The sequence below is a fragment of the Prosopis cineraria genome, unplaced genomic scaffold (assembly GCF_029017545.1).
Source record: "Prosopis cineraria cultivar Desert tree isolate PC_DT_omini unplaced genomic scaffold, ASM2901754v1 PC801, whole genome shotgun sequence".
Taxonomy (NCBI): Eukaryota; Viridiplantae; Streptophyta; class Magnoliopsida; order Fabales; family Fabaceae; genus Prosopis; species Prosopis cineraria.
This window is the reverse complement of record NW_026556126.1, coordinates 19,365-35,595: the sequence shown is the minus strand read 5'-3', so window position 1 is coordinate 35,595 and position 16,231 is coordinate 19,365. Positions and strand designations below refer to the sequence as shown.

Sequence of the window (16,231 nt, the reverse complement as noted above, 5' to 3'; positions counted from 1 at the left end):
TTAAAGAAGCTCGAAACTCATGGCTAAAGACTTGTCAATCACAAGTCGTCCAATTAGAGCACCGTGCGAAGAGATGGGGTTGTCTTTCTTCATGCTTATCACCCACAACTTGGTCACACCTCACACCGTTGTTGATTGTCCATTGGAAGTGTCCCTTACCATCTTATCTCGTTCAAATCGTGTGAAGAAAGGAAGAAGAGAGGTTAATTTCTTTTCTCAAAATTTTTGGTTTTAGATAGGGGTACTTTCATCTAATTAGGGTTTATTAAAAGAATAAAAAAATCAGCTTGGTCCTTCAACATAATTTGATCTCTGGGACTAATTTATTTTTCAACTTGGCTTCTTTCACCAATTTTCTCAAATAAATTTTTTAATTAATTTTATATTTAGTACTAAATAAACTAGTATTTATTGGTGTATGTCTCCCCAGAAGTTTCCTTTGGGACGAAGTTAGAGGACAAAACGGAAAAACCGACTTCGTTGTTAATGTTTGAGATTGACTGATACTGAGTGAACAAAAGATTGGGGGATTTTTTCTTCCCCTTCTCATCCAATTGATTTGATCCTTCCCTTTGAAAAATTTCAATTCTCTGTGATTTCTGTTCGTCTTTGGGATCCATTCGTCCGCACAAACATGGCTGCATCGTCGTCTGCTGCGGCCACCACCAACATCATGCTTGCCATCTTCGAGAAGAAGACCAACTCAATCGATCTCTATCGGCCTCTTCGCAACTATGTAACTTTCCACTACTCCGAACGCGAGGCCCAGAACATCGAAGACGACCTCCAAACCCTTAAGCAACTCCGTTCAGACCTCGAGCGCCATTCTGACCCTTCCCTGACTGCTCGCCGCGACCTTCTTCAATCCTACTACAGAGCTCTCTGCCTTGTGGAGACCCGTTTCCCCATATCTTCTGATCCAGATCACGTCAATACTCTCAGCTTTGTGTGGTTCGATGCGTTTAAGCCCAAATTGAAGGCCACCCAGCAGAATATTCACCTTGAGAAAGCCGCGGTGTTGTTCAATTTGGGTGCAGTTTATAGTCAAATTGGGCTATCCTATGATCGGAATACTGTTGATGGCCGGAGGCTGGCCTCGCATGCGTTTATTGCAGCCGCTGGGTCGTTTGCTTACTTGAGGGATAATGCGGCGATGAAGGCATCGATTGGGAGTTCCACGACAGTGGATTTGTCTGTTGAGTGCTCAGGAATGTTGGAGAGGTTGATGCTGGCTCAGGCACAAGAGTGCGTGTTTGAGAATACCATTGCAAAAGGAAGCACCCCAGGGGTTTGTGCGAAGATCTCTAGGCAGGTCTGTGGATTTATTAGGTCCGCTTGTCATGTGAAATTTGATTCAAGTATGGCCATCGAATAATAAGAGCTCTGGCTATGCAATTAGATCGCTCTGCGTGCATGTAGTAACAAATGGGTCTGTTTAACTTGTTTACGTTTCTGATTTTACATTTTGTTGGTGGGGATATCTTTCCTCGGAATCATGGCACTGATAGAAGGAACTTTATTTTGTATGAGTGTTGAGGCATACGAAATTATACCCGAGGTATAGACGGCGATAGGGGTCTTTTCTTGCTTCTGATTGTAACTGAAGTGGTAAAATACGTCTTAAAGCTGATTAAACCTAGATTTCTGCAGCAATATTATCCTAGTTTGGTCATTATCATTGATATTGATTCGGTACACTTGATGAGATCATGTCATTATCATTCATATCTACTGTGCCACAAACTAGGATGCTGCTATGCTGGGCTAAACACTGTAAAATAATAGTTTTTGTGGCATGCTGGTGTTAATTTTGATATGAAGTGGAAATAGTGCACATGATTCATCCAAATGCTACTTTGAGATGTAGTTGTTTGACAGCTTGGCTAACTGATTATGCTTTTTTGTAAGTTCTACTTTTTTGGGTCTTTCCTTTTTTTGGGGTCTAAGAAATAATGCGCACATTTGATATTTTAGGTGGGGTTATACTATGAGGAAGCTTTAGCTGCATTGAACGTAGCACCTCTAAATCAGCATTTTGATAAGTCTTGGTTAGCTCATGTCCAGCTGAAGGCTGCTCTATTCTTTGGAGAAGCTTGCTATAGATATGGATTAGAGCTACATGAGAAAGAAGAGATAGCAGAGGAGATTGCTAGACTGAAGAGCGGGGTTAATGCGCTAACTGAAGCAAAGAAAGGCTCAAAGGGTGCTCCAGTACAAATACTAGATGCAATTAGTAAGTTAGAGGCCAATCTTAACCGAAACCTGGAAAGGGCTGTTAAAGAGAATGATAGAGTTTATCTCATGAGGGTTCCTTCCCCGAGTTCTTTACCACCTCTTCCTGCTTTTTCCATGGTGAAGCCAATGGCAATGAATGAAGTGTTGGATGCAAGTAAAGAGAAAATGTTTGCAAGTCTTGTTCCTGACAGCAGTGCAAAGTCACTCTCCAGGTACACTGAGATGGTAGATGAAATTATAAGAACCCAGGCTGAAAAATTGCAACAGGCTAGTGAATTAACCCGAATAAGGCTAAAGGAAATGGAGCTGCCTGATTCTATTCTTGCTTTGGAAGGAAATTTTTCTCTACCAACACATCTCAAAGAAGATGTGGAGGCTGTGCAGATCAGTGGGGGTCCTGCTGGTTTAGAAGCAGAGTTACAGCAACTTAAGGACCTAAGGAGGGTGAATCAAGAAATGTTGGTCCAGACGGAGGAGCTCTTGCAGAAAGAGGCAAGAGAAGATGCACAATTTAGAAGCCAATTTGGGACAAAGTGGACTAGGCCTCAATCAAGCACTTTGACAAAGAACCTGCAGGATAGATTAAATAGATTTGCAGGTAACTTGAAGCAAGCTGCAGAAAGTGATAGTCGGATTGAGCGTTCAGTTAGAGAACACTCTGCACTCATGTCTATCCTTGACAGCCGACCGGTAAATCATTGACCTTATTATGTTGCTATGTTGACTTGTTTGCATGTGTGCATTTATTTTCTATGAATTTATCTCCTAAAAACAAGTTAATTGTTTTCTTTCATCAGAATTAGTCTTGTTCCAGAAATTATATTTTGGTGTCTAGATAAATGTGAGAATGTAAAAAAAGAGTGTTTCTTTTAATTCATCTAGGTAGTAGAGTGTGAAGGAAAGTGGCAATTATTTCGGGCACCACTGATAAATACTCCCTCCGTTTTTATTCGTCAGAGTAACTGCCACTTTTATTTATTTATTTTTTAAAAGCAAAATCACATATCTCAATGAGCATTTATTACAAATTTCCTAAATTACTCCTCACAATTTACATTAACGAGAAACAATTAATGTATACTTATATTGATTAACACAGGTTATTTAGTTTAATTTCTTTATTTTCATATATAGTTATTATAGTTTAACTGATTTTCTTAAACCATGTTATACATTTTTTTTCTTCTTATATATAGAAACAGAGTGAGTGCATAACTTATCTACTTAATGTTTCATCTTTAATTTTTCAGTATATATTGTGCTTATGCCAATTAATGATGGCTAGAACATGTTTATAAAATATATTATCACCAATATCATGCACCCTTGGATGCCCTTCATCTAATCCAATGCAAAATTTATTGCATTAGCAAGTATGATTGGTTCTTGATGTGCTCATATTTGTAAATATCCTTTTCTTTTGCTAGATTGAATCTGCACTCCCTTCCCTGGCAAGGCCAATAATGTCTCTAGATGCCAATGAAGATGCCATAGTGGGGTCCCTCAAGCAGAGCCTGGTATGCCATTTTTTATAAAGTAATGCTGTTATTGTATGTGATAATTTTCAAGGAATGAAGTCTATAATCATTTTTGAGTTTCTGATTTAACTTAATTTTCCATTGTATCAACTTTCTGTTGGATATTTTTATATAATTGTGGATTTTTTTGTTTCTTAGCAGTTTCTATGATTCTTTCCCTTTTTACATCCTAAAAGTCCAGTATTTGCAATACTTTTTTCCTTATGTACTTTTGCAATAACTAAAACAGCTGGACGTTGGAAAGTTTTTTCCCCCCTATAACTCTCCTGTGTAAATTAAAAAGACTTTCATAGGCTGAGAGGTCACAACTAAGTTTGCAAAGTGTTTTTGACTTGAGAATTTATGAGAGATAATAACATGTGAAGTCTTTGCAATATTCTTTCAAACATAACTTTTCTTTGTTTTACTGGAGCTGTAACATTAAGACTGACTTTAACTCTCCTCTTTTAAAATTAGCATCTGATGCATTTTAAGATTCTTGTTAATCTTCGGGTGGAAAACAAAAAAACAGGAATTCTTGTTAAACTTTGGTGCTCACTGATGCAGAGGCAACTTGAAACTCTGGGAGCTCAAAGGGCTGGGCTTGAAGACATGCTTAAAGAGATGAGAAGAAAGGTTTGCCTAACTTGTGTTTACTTTTCTTCTTTTCCTGAAGAAGTCAGCATTTTTGTTCTTGTTCTATGGGCATGGGGTTTGTTGCTATCTAGATGTATTCTTTGTATCTGAAAATTGAATTATTGAAATGTCAGGTTTTGCCTTTGTATAACCTACAGTGACATCATATAATGACACAGTTCAACTCCTGTTTGCATGCAATTTCAATGCTTCCATTCTGTTTTGGTTTCAAACATGAAGGGGTTTTTAGTGATACATACAGAGTTCACTCAAGGCCATGCTCTAAAGAGTGTTCAACTCCCTTCTTTTGCTTAACAAATACATGTGATTGGGGAACCCACCTGTCCTCTTTGAACTTTTCTGTCCAGTGTGATCTTATATTTTTTGAGCAAATTACATTTTTCCTCTTGAAACTGATTATATGACCCGCATCTTTATTATGGAAAATCTACACTCTCCTCCCCTAGAATCAAATGATTGATCTGACCTAGTGTAGTTAAGAAAAGAAAGCAGATATTGGAAGAGAAAATGAGAATGAACAAAATAATGAATGAGCCTTTTAAATGATCTATTTTCAACTTAAGTTTAGAATTTGAATTCCATGCCTTATCACTTTTTTTTTTTTTTGGTGATGTTTTTTATTTGATTCAAATTAGATGGGATCGGTTAGCCAAGTATCTCAGAAGTCTAGTATTATGACTCCAGTATTCCTCTTGTTTAATCAATAAGAATGAACTAGGAGGGATCTGCGTTGAGCCCACTGGTGTTTTCAGATTACAAATGCTGCAATCTGTCTAGGTAGAAACCTCATTTTTCTCTTCGTGGGACCAGGTAGTATTTTATAAGAACACTATATAAACATAACCATTTAATTGAGGGCTGCTCTTTTAGATGGAAGATGGATCGTGGGAACTGTTGTAGATATCTTCTCATAGATTCTTGTGAGAAAACTAAATTTATTGTGGCTGCAGACGATAGCTGAAGAAACTTTGGATGCTATTTTTGCAGTAGATGAGGGAAAATATATATTTATGTAATTTTGATCTTTTGCTTTTTAATCCTGAAGGCTCTATTTAAGAGTTATATTTCCTTTTTATATACACAATGGACAAGTTTGTTCAATCTTATACTGAACTAAATTAAGCAATTGGTTTTTAAATCTGATAATTGTAGTGCGAGTATGTTTCCCCTCTTTTCACTATCCCTTATTGTTTTCTAACTTTTGTATTCAATATTGTCTGCTACAAATGATGTCCGAAAAAGACAATATATAGTAAGTCATACTTGTCCTTCTTTTATTATGCCAATACAAGTTTTCTTGAGCTTGTATTTCTACATTTGTCATTAGGATGATATACTACCCAAGTTGATGACGTCAACTGGTTCTCATGAGGATCTTTTAAGAAAGAGATAACAAAATATGACCACATATGTGAAGAAATTGCTCAAAACATTGATGCACAAGAGCTGTTGTTGCTGCAGATACAGGTATCTCTATGCATCCAGTTGTTGTAGAATAGATGTGTAGGCTCTTTATCCCTTGCATTAGAGAAGAAATATGTCAAATAATTTGGTTTTTTTTTAGTCCTTCGATTCTTCCTACCTTGATTACAGTAAACTACTTTTTCCTGTATATTGGTTAGCCATGCGGATTATGTGCTTCGGATTCATATGTAGCATAGATTTTGACTACAGCTAATATTGATGAATACAAGTTCACCTTTAACTTATTTTACTTTGGAAAATTATGCATCTCTCCCTCAAGGTTTGGATGAATAACAAGAATCTCCCTCATTATTTTCAGCAGTATACCTAATTCCCTTGCTGTTTGTTGTCACATTGCAGAAACACTCAGTGCATTAAAATTTTAGAATTAAAATGTTGAGTTTGACTCTTTTTGAAAATTATGACTGTTTCACTCAAGATATGCTAGGTTTGCACATGCATGGGTTCACCGTTTTTGAGATTTATTTAAGAAAGTGATTTTTTTTTTTTTAAATACAACTGATTGCTCTTAAATTTCTGTTCTATTTGGTTGTATATAGGTTAACTGTTATGACAATAATATTGATCTTTACACCCCCTAAAAGACACGAAAACGCACAGAACTCTGTTATTTGCCTATTTTTACGACAGTATACTAATTTTAAGTGAAATGCTATTAATCACGTGGAGGTTTTGGTAATGTGTAAATGAACATTAAGCCTGCCTGGTGTAGTGTTTGAACCAGAGAGTGGTTACTATAATTTATGTGTACCTTGAGAGTTGCAACTTTTCCATCTATAATTCTAGACAAATGTACTTCTCCCTCTGAAGAAAGGAAGTCTCTCCAGGCCTGGGTGGGGTTGCATGGACCCCCCCGGGTATTTCCTGTTAACTGCGATCTCTTGGAGGAAGTTGAAAAATTAGTGACTCACTTCTGATGTTTATTATTCATTGACCACAGGATCAAAACGATGAGTTCTCTGCCATATTTAATCTTGAAGATTACAAAGGTAGGTCTTGTCTGTTACTTCTCTTGTCTGTCTGATTAAATCTGCATTTAAAAGTTATCACCATACAGACAAGGCTTGGTTTATTTTCAGATTATGGTCATTAATGTGTCTTCTGCTATGCTATCTGTACTATGCGGTTTGGAGAAATTTGGGATGAGTGTAATTAGCATGTGCTAAATGCTATATAATGAGCTAACAGTTTTGCTGCTAGCCACCTTCAGGGATAACAGTATCTATCAAGATCAAAGTCAGTTTTGGTTCTTAAGTCCAGTGATAGAGAAATTTCTCAATTCTTATTATACATTCCGTTCAACTTGTATTTTGGAGCATGGAAGACCTTAGCTTTTCCTCTTCAAAGGCTAATGCATTTTTTCCCCCTCCAAGTCCTCCTTCTTGTATGTCACTTGTTCATAGTTTTCTCACCTATTTCAGCTTCACGGGAAAAATGCTACAAGCAGATTGAAGCTGCTATAGCGAAGTATCGAGAAATAAAAGACAACATCAATGAAGGGTTGAAATTTTATGTTACGCTGCAGGTAAGTATTTTTCAGATACTGCTGTTTTCAATTGTATCAAGTAACTTGATTTATTATTTCATCAAGTTGTTGTTGTCCCCTGACGTATCATAAATCTCATTGTTATTTTTAAATCATTCATATTATTAATGTGCATGAATAGTGCTATTAAAAACATGTTTGTTTGCAAGGTAACAATTTGAACTTTCTTTCTGCTATAGGATGCAATCACAAATGTAAAGCAGCAGTGCAGTGACTTTATAATGACCAGAAACATCCAGTGCAGGGAAATGATTGAAGATGTCCAGAGACAAGTGGCTGGTCTCAGTTTCCAGGATAAAACCACTGGTCCTTCTAACAGCGGCTACCCTCCGATGGGACACCAACCTCAAAGATCATATCCACCAGATTCCCGCCCCCAAACAGGATATTATCAACCTCCACCCGAACAGCCACCAGCAGCTGGGTATGCTCAACCCCTTTCATATGGTTCTGCACGTCAGCCGCCGCCTCCATACCACATGCCACACCCATCTGCTACTCCATATTCTCAGGGTCCCCAGCAGCAGCCAGCAGGCCATGACTATGGCCAACCGGCATATCCAGGATGGCGTGGCCCTTACTATAATGCTCATGCTCAACAACCTTCCTCCGTTCCTCGGCCTCCTTACACCATTCCAGGTCCATACACTCCTCATCAAAGTGGCTACTATAAGCAGCAATAGTGTGCATCCTCCGGGCTGAAAAATAGTATTCTTTGTGATTGACGAATAAATGGAGCTTAGTTATTTGGCCTATGATCTCAAAACGTTATCGTCATGAGTCTGTATGGGCCTTTGGGGACCGTCGTTGTATTCCTGTTCTTTTTGTTATGCTTCATCCTGAAATTACGAAATGTATTGGTACAAGTATGAACTTATGTATAGTTTGGTGATATGTATGTAGTTTCGAGAGGAGATTAGTTTCTTCAGAAATCCCAAAAACAAGAGTATTCTGGTAGAAGTACATTCATTCTTTAAAGTGGGATAGAATTTCACGTATAAAAAGTAGGTTAGAGATAAAGCAACCATGAATATACATCTTTGAGGGAATTAGATACCTTGAACTCTACCATAGAGAGGCAGGGGTATAACGGGTCCTTTTTCTGTGATCATCACCCAAAAAAACAAATTTGGACCATTTAGATTGATTTTTTTTATTTTTTATTTTATATTTATTAAAATAAGAATTTATAAATTTTTTTAATAAATATGTTTATCATCAATATGAATAGTATTGATTTAATTTGGGTGGTTTAATTTAATCTTATAATTTTTATAAGTTGACTATCTGTATTTATTTTGAATAATTCAGATTTAATATTATTTTGGTGATGAGCACTTAGTAAGTATTGAAGATAGATTCAAAGCATTTTAAGTAGGAGTGGGAATAGGTCAACCTCTAGTAAGGGCCTATAACTTGGCTTACTTTAGGTTTAACTTATTCTATTTATTAAATAAACTCAAGTTAGATTTCGGCTTTTAATTAGGTTTATTTAATTAAATAGGATGAACTTATTTTTTCAAGGTATAATCTACAAGTCCAATAGGCTGGCTTATATATATATACATATATGTAATATATCTCACAAACATATTAGTTTTTTATCATTTGATTTTTAATCAATCTATTCTTTTTTATTTCTAGTTATATTTTTAATCATATTGGACTTATATATTAATTTTAATGTTGTTACTTTATTGTTATATTATATTGTAGTTGATGAGTTCTTTCAATTATTATATATTGTAATCAATAAGTCAGATTATATATTGCATACTATAATAATCCTAAAATATATTTGAGACATTTAAAACTAAAATGCAAACATATTTAAAAAAGCTTATTTTTAAGTAGGTTTTTAAATAGACTTGCAAGCTAGATTAGACTTTAAGTAGACTTAAGCTTAAGTTGTTAAAAAAGTCTTATACAGACTTTAGGTTAAACTCAAATATTTGATTTACTATACAGGCTTCGGTTTATTTGATCAAAGCCTAATTCAGCTTAATCTATTTCTAATCTTAGTTTTAAGGAGCAAAAGCTCGTTTTTGACAGAAGTAACAAGCGATTGCATCTCTTAATCTTTGGAGGCGAACGGTTATGTACATGCCTATGCCCCCCATGAATAAGGATTAAGGAATTAAAGCAATGTATGGTACACGAAAAAAATGTGTTACAAAAGGAAAATAAAAAGTATGTCACTATATCCAGAAAAAAAATGAAATAAGCGTATTTCTCAATTTTATTTTTTTAAATTTTTTTTATCGACCAAATATTAACTATCTCTATCCATGGGTGCAATGCCGTCCATTTTTGTTTTTCTTTCTTTCTCTGCTTTGAGAATATGATATTGTGAGCTTGCATCATATTAACTTGAGGGGACTTTAATGAAGTCCATATATTTTGAATCCAGCTGGGTCAGAATCTTCTTGAACGAAAGCTCTATTGGCAACGTTGTTGCATTTTTATATCTCAAACTTGAAAACTCATTTATTTTTTAATTTCTTTTCACTCTATACAAATTGGCGTATTAGAGTCTCCAAAAAAAAAAAACTAAATTAATTATTGTTATTCCAAAATTATCATTCACTCTTAATTATCTTCTGTGTCTAATGGTTTCACAAATTTTGGGTCATATCATATGAAGAGTATTTTTTTAAAAAACTTCAAATTTTTATTTGAAGAAATTAAGAGTATAAATTGCATTTATTGGAGCTTCATTAATATACATAATTTTATTAAAAAAATAACAAATTATAAAATGGGGCAAAAGGAGAATATAGGTAGCTATCTTGGGATTTGAAGGATCAATACATCTCCTGAATTATTTGCAACCATATACAAAACATAGCTAGTTGCATTGAAAAAGTTGAGATTTAAATAAAACATTTAACTTTTAATCATATCATCTTTCTTCACTTTTACTTTAAGTTGTGTGTATCTAAAACAGGTGAACATGTGGTAATTGTTTCTCTTGTAATCATGAAATGTTATAATTTTATCAAAACCATATATTATGGTATGAAAATGCCTTGTGGGTGGAAAATAACACAAATTTTTATTAGCATATTTCATATTGGGGTTTTGCTAATTTTTCGACATTAACATGACATAAAAGATGTATAATTGAAAGTCTTATTTGCCATGACCAAAATTTAAAAGCCATGTTCATAGTCATAACTATATTTAATGTAGTGTATACGCTCCTCGCGCCTCAGCCTCAAAGCAGCGACTCACGCTTTTCAGCCGTTACAGAATACTCTTCTAGCTTTCTCAGCCTCTAACCACCGATGCCCACTCTTCTTCTTCTTCTTCTTCTTCTTCTTCAATGCAGTTCGGCTCACTTGCTCTCTTTCAGCAGCTCGATTAATTCTCTCGTGATCTCACCATGTTCGATGATGAGAACTTGTGCGAGTTAGTGCTGTGGAGATAGAGGCCAGCAGGGCGGTCGGCAATAATGTGACGTCAACGATGCCGGCGCTGAGTCCTCTTGGCGAGACGCTGCGGAGGGAGACCAAGGCCAACGTCGGAATGTGCCGGCAAGGCTGATATGGAAGGATCTCATCGTCATGGTCACCCTCGGCAAAGGAGAGACCAAGGATGTCCCCGAAGGCCTCACCAGCTACGCCGAGCCCGGCACCTTCACGGCCCTCATGGGCCCCTCCGGCTCTTGTCCACTCTCGTCGACGCCCTCTTCAGCCGTCTCGCCGCGAACGCCTTCCTCTGTGGACAAGTCCTCCGCAAGGCCAAGCTCTCTTTCAGCACTGCGGTGAGTTTCAATCTCTTATCTATCTATCCATATATATACACGTGCGTTCTCGTTGTTGCTGTCTGTGTGACCGTTCGTCTCCTTATTTTCCTTCTTGACTCATTATGCGCTGTTTTATTACCTGAAAAAAAAAAAAAACGCTGAATCTAAAATGGAGAGACAAAATAAGAAAAACAGGTAAAGAGAAAATAGAAAAAATTGAATGAGATTCCAACAATTGAGGAACGGTTTGATTCACTACTTGTTTGAGATTCAGGTGAGTTTCAATGGTAGGTAGGATGGTGACAAACATAACATTTAACGACAAAAAAAAAAAAAACAAATAGTAAATTTCGCATACCAACAACGAACAAATCTGGTGAGGGTATTGTTTTGTCTCCTCCCCTGTTTGGCGGTGTTTTCCGTTTCAAGTAGAAGGGGTTTGAAACGCTGGCACATGTGAAGCAAGACGACAACCTCATGGGAACCTTGACGGTTCGAGAACCGATATCGTACTCGGCTCGTCTGAGGCTGCCGAACAAGATGCCGTGGTCGGACAAGCGAGCTCTGGTGGAGAGCACAATAGTAGCCATGGGGCTTCAGGATTGTGCCGACACGGTGATCGGAAGCTGGCATCTCACCCTCTTCGAGCCAAGAAAGACCCGTTAGATGATAGTCACTGAAGGTCTAGAGGAAAGCGCAATCAAATGGGTGAAGCGGGATTTTTTTTCATCATCGCTGATTCTCTCCAGGTTTCTCGTCTTCACTTTTTCTGTGTCTTTCCTCCTTTTTCAAACGGGTCTTTCTTCGAACTGCTTTAGAATTCGATCACTTCTATTGATGGTTTCCATTTTTTCTCTAAAACATTCCAGATTTCCGTGTTTATTTTTTTTTATCTTTCTCGATTGGGATTCTGTTTTGAATAGGGAATGGAGTTATTGCCTTGCCCTTTTCCTTTATACTAGAGAGACATGTATGCTTTTTATGAAACAGAACCACATCTAATAGGCCTTGCTTAAGTGCTTTTGGAACGAAGTTACCCTTATTTCTTTGGTAATTTTGTGCCCATATCACCTCACTTACTCTGTCGTTTTAAACCAAAATTTTGCTTTTCTGCTTTTTCTTAATTTTGAATTCTGTTATTTTATTCCTTCATATGCTTTTCAAGGATCTCTAGTTGAATCTTCTGAATGTCGTAAGTTCTATCTGCTCTTCATTTTTTTTTTAGGTTCTGTCTGCTTGCTCTCGGTGCTTTTGTTTTTTTTTTGTTTTTTTTTTTTTTACTTTTTCATTTTCACTGATCGTTGCTGGTTATATGGTGCTGTTTTTCCTTTTCCGCTTGTCTGCTCTTTCTCTGCTATTTTCTATTTCCCTCTTTCCCAGCGTTTGCCCACTATTTCTCGGCGGTTGTTTTGGAAGAAGGTTGTCCAACGTTTTCATATTTGTACTGCGCAATCATAAGAAAAAAGAATGAGCCGTTTCATTACTTCGATGCTTTTTACTTGAGATATCATATAGTCTTGAAAGTTGAAACATTTGACTGTAACTGAAATTATTTTATTTAATATCTGAAAGTTTGGGAAATATAAAGCACTTTGAAGACCTGAATTCTTTTTCCTTTTCCATTTGCTATAGAGAATATCTGCAACTGATTCATGGTTATTGATGTTAAATTAGGCATGCTATGGTAGAAGAATCAGCATAATCTATTGATTCATATTTGTTGTTGCAATTGCAGTTTATGGTATCTATCTTCTGCTTAGATACAAATTTATTATTTGGTTTTACTAGATGAGATTGGTAATGCATAGATATATGTTAGTTCAGCAAATTTTGATGCAATATTTTATGTTGGTTCCTCGATACTTGGAATTGCATCAAATAACTATATAGATCAACCTGTTTGTGCTTTTGTATGGTTCTGCATTATTCATATGTCTAATAAGATACGAAGTATCATTGAACATATTTTTAAATATGTGGAAGGGATCATTCTTCTTTGTAAAATTTGAAGGGAGCAGATCAAATGATGCGGCCAATCTTTATGCAATTATAATTTGTCATACAAATATGCTTTTCTGTCAAGTTCTGGAGTATGAATTTCTCGACGTTAGCTTTGCAGTGTTAATAGGTAGTTTCTTTTTGTTTATATTTGATTTCTCCTTGAGCATATTGTGATTATATATGGATTTAGTTATTCGGACATTGAAGGTAGTTTATTTCTAATGTTATATAACCAAATTATGGCTTTTCTGCTCTTGCTTAATTTTGAATTCTGTAATTTTATTCCTTCATGTGCTTTTGAAGGATCTCTGGTTGAATCTTCTGAATGTTGATACTTTTTTTTAAGATCTGGAATTCTTTAGTCAAATCAAATCTAATGGTCATAGACAAATATGGTAACACTACAATATATATATCTTTCTGGAAGCAACTTTTTGAGAATCTCAATTGTACATTGTGAGATGACTCCACTTAGATGTTTTGATATTCTCTCCCCCTTTCAAGCGTTATCTTCTTCTTCCATCATTCCATTATTGATTTGTTGCACCCTTGATCATTCTCAATCGAAGAACAATGGCTATAAATGAAACTGTCTACTGGCAAAAACATCTGTTTAGTTGAATTCATTTTTGTTTCTGTTGTTAATACTCTTATATGTATTTTTGAGTGCTGATTTGCTGTTCCGACGTATTTATCATGTTTACTGACATTAGTAGTTTAATTTATCTCAGATATCAAATATGGAAGAATTCCCACAAAGGTGGTGAGAGTGGAAACTATGTGTCAACAAATCTTTAGAAGGTATAGTATAATATAAGTTTAATTCATTTGCAGTTAAGGAAATGAAAACACTATTTTGTCTCTCCCTTTCCTCCAATATTTAACAAAGACCTGCATCTTGGTGATGTTACTTTTGAAAAAATAAAAAATAAAAACCATCTTTTTGTTGAAAATCTCTTGGAAGAGACTCCCCTTGCAAAATCTTACTCATCCATATTATTTGAACTTTCCATTTTGCTCTTTTTTCTTCTAGCTGAGAGAACCTGATATTAGTGATATCATTATCATTTCAAATGATGTAAATGGTTTTTAGAGGTGGGGGAATAAATTCATCTCTCATTTTAATTTTTTTTTATAGTTGAAAAGAAGAGGTCGATGTCTTTTTTTATATTTTATTTTGCTTGAAAGGTCATTATGCTGGCCCCAACATGAAAAATATGATGACGTGTTAGGGTAGTCTTTAGAAAAAAAAATATTAATATTTATTCGCCTTCTAACTGGTTAAGCTTCGGAAAAGTAGGTAATTTTACACTGGAAAGTAGAAGAATTATTGAAAGTGAACTTTGCATTGTGGCAAGTTATATTTGATCGTTAGAAGTTATGTAAAAGACCATTTCAAATATGGTTACACTTACGTAGAGGACAACAGTGTGTTGAATCAACAAAGGACACCATTTATTTTCATTGTTCTATGCATCTCTTGTTTTTTCTTATAGCTACTGATCATTATGATCCTTGATGCCTCTATCGAAAGCTATTCCAGTAAAACATATATATATATATATATATATTATGGATCAGCATTCTAAAATCAAATAGGATTACATTTATGCAGAAGACAATGGAGACCAGGATTAACAAAAGACACTGGTCAGTTTCATTTTCCTACACATCTCTACACATCATTGTGATCCCTTATGCCTCTACCAGAAACTGTTCCAGTAAATCATATATGGATGTTTCTTATATTGTTGATCGATATTCCACAATCAAATGTGGTTAACTGTTCTGGTAAATCATATATAAATATTTCTTATATTGTTGACCGGTATCCCACAATTAAACGTGGTTACATTTATACAACGGATAACGATAGCTTGAATCAACAAAGGATATCAATTAGTTTCCTTTTTTTTTTTTAATGTATCTCTTTTTTTACAGCCAAAATATATATTTAATGGTTATTTACTATTAATCATTAAATATGTATTTTATTTTATTTTTTTTAAAAATATATATTTTTGATGCTTGTGGACTAATAATCGTCAAATATATGTTTGATATATTTGTCATTTATTTACAAAAAAGCATCAAATAAATAATAATTTTATTATTATCTAGAAAATATAAGTATATGATACTTGTTTAGAGATAACTAAGCAAATATATCAAGCATGCATCTGACGGTTATTAGCAAATACTCCCACCATTCAAAACATGTAAAGTACTTTTTGAGGAGTTGGATGTTCAAAAATATAAAACATTTTTAGTCTTTCGAGGTATAATTATTGTCTTTTTTTCAAAAGTGTCCCTATTGATAATGAATTTATATTTATTGTAGGATGTTTAATAGGAGTAAATATGCAAAGATAGGGTTAGTTGGAAAGTAGATAACTACTTTATTGGAGGGGTGAGATTTGGTTAAAAATATTTTACATTTTTAAACGGAGGAAGTAAGTATTAAATATGATATACTTGACGGTTGTTTCAGAATAACCATCAAGTATTGTATTTTAGAATTCCCACTAGAACCGCTTTTGCTTTGCATTTTGCAATACTTGACTTAAGTAAAAACACTCCTAGACCCTCTGAAATCCATATTTTGTCACTCTAACTACCAGAAAACACAATCTTGCACTCAAGTCTTCATGGGTTTTGGACTTTTGACTTCAATCTTGCATGTGAGTTCTTGTGTGGGTGGATTTGTTGCCATCGTGGTTCTCATGTCTCTATTTTGGCGTCTTGTCTTCTCCTTAAGGTTGCTTTTTGCTTTTCCGATCATTAATTCTTATTTTGAGTTTGTGAGTTGTTGATTTTGATTTATGGTTATGAGGGGTAATTTCAATGTTGATTATTTTGACCTCCATGGGTATTCTTGTTAGTGGGTGTTTGAAATTTAGCTTGTGGGGTGCTCGAGGGTATTGGATTCTTGTGAGAAAGGGGTGACAGTTAAGATATTCATTTAATTAGTCAAGTTTTTAATCAAAAAACCATGGCCTATTATACTGTTTCATTAATATTTGGTTTTTTTTATAGTGTCTA

The 16,231-nt window shown here is 35.2% G+C and overlaps 1 protein-coding gene and 1 long non-coding RNA gene across 2 annotated transcripts; both read left to right on the top strand.

Moving 5' to 3' along the window:
- Window positions 1–451: 451 nt before the first annotated feature.
- LOC129298409 (vacuolar-sorting protein BRO1-like) lies at window positions 452–8,372 on the top strand. The gene is given in 9 exon segments (XM_054936817.1): window positions 452–1,312; window positions 1,975–2,925; window positions 3,663–3,752; window positions 4,320–4,388; window positions 5,737–5,782; window positions 5,785–5,876; window positions 6,835–6,883; window positions 7,316–7,419; window positions 7,620–8,372. Coding segments are annotated over 9 exon segments (2,583 nt in total). The 5' UTR covers window positions 452–634; the 3' UTR covers window positions 8,124–8,372.
- A 3,326-nt stretch (window positions 8,373–11,698) lies between these two features.
- On the top strand, window positions 11,699–14,888 carry LOC129298410 (uncharacterized). The gene is made up of 3 exons (XR_008590347.1): window positions 11,699–11,937; window positions 13,921–13,990; window positions 14,805–14,888. It is a non-coding gene; the product is annotated as an uncharacterized LOC129298410 (long non-coding RNA).
- The last annotated feature ends 1,343 nt before the right edge of the window (window positions 14,889–16,231 follow it).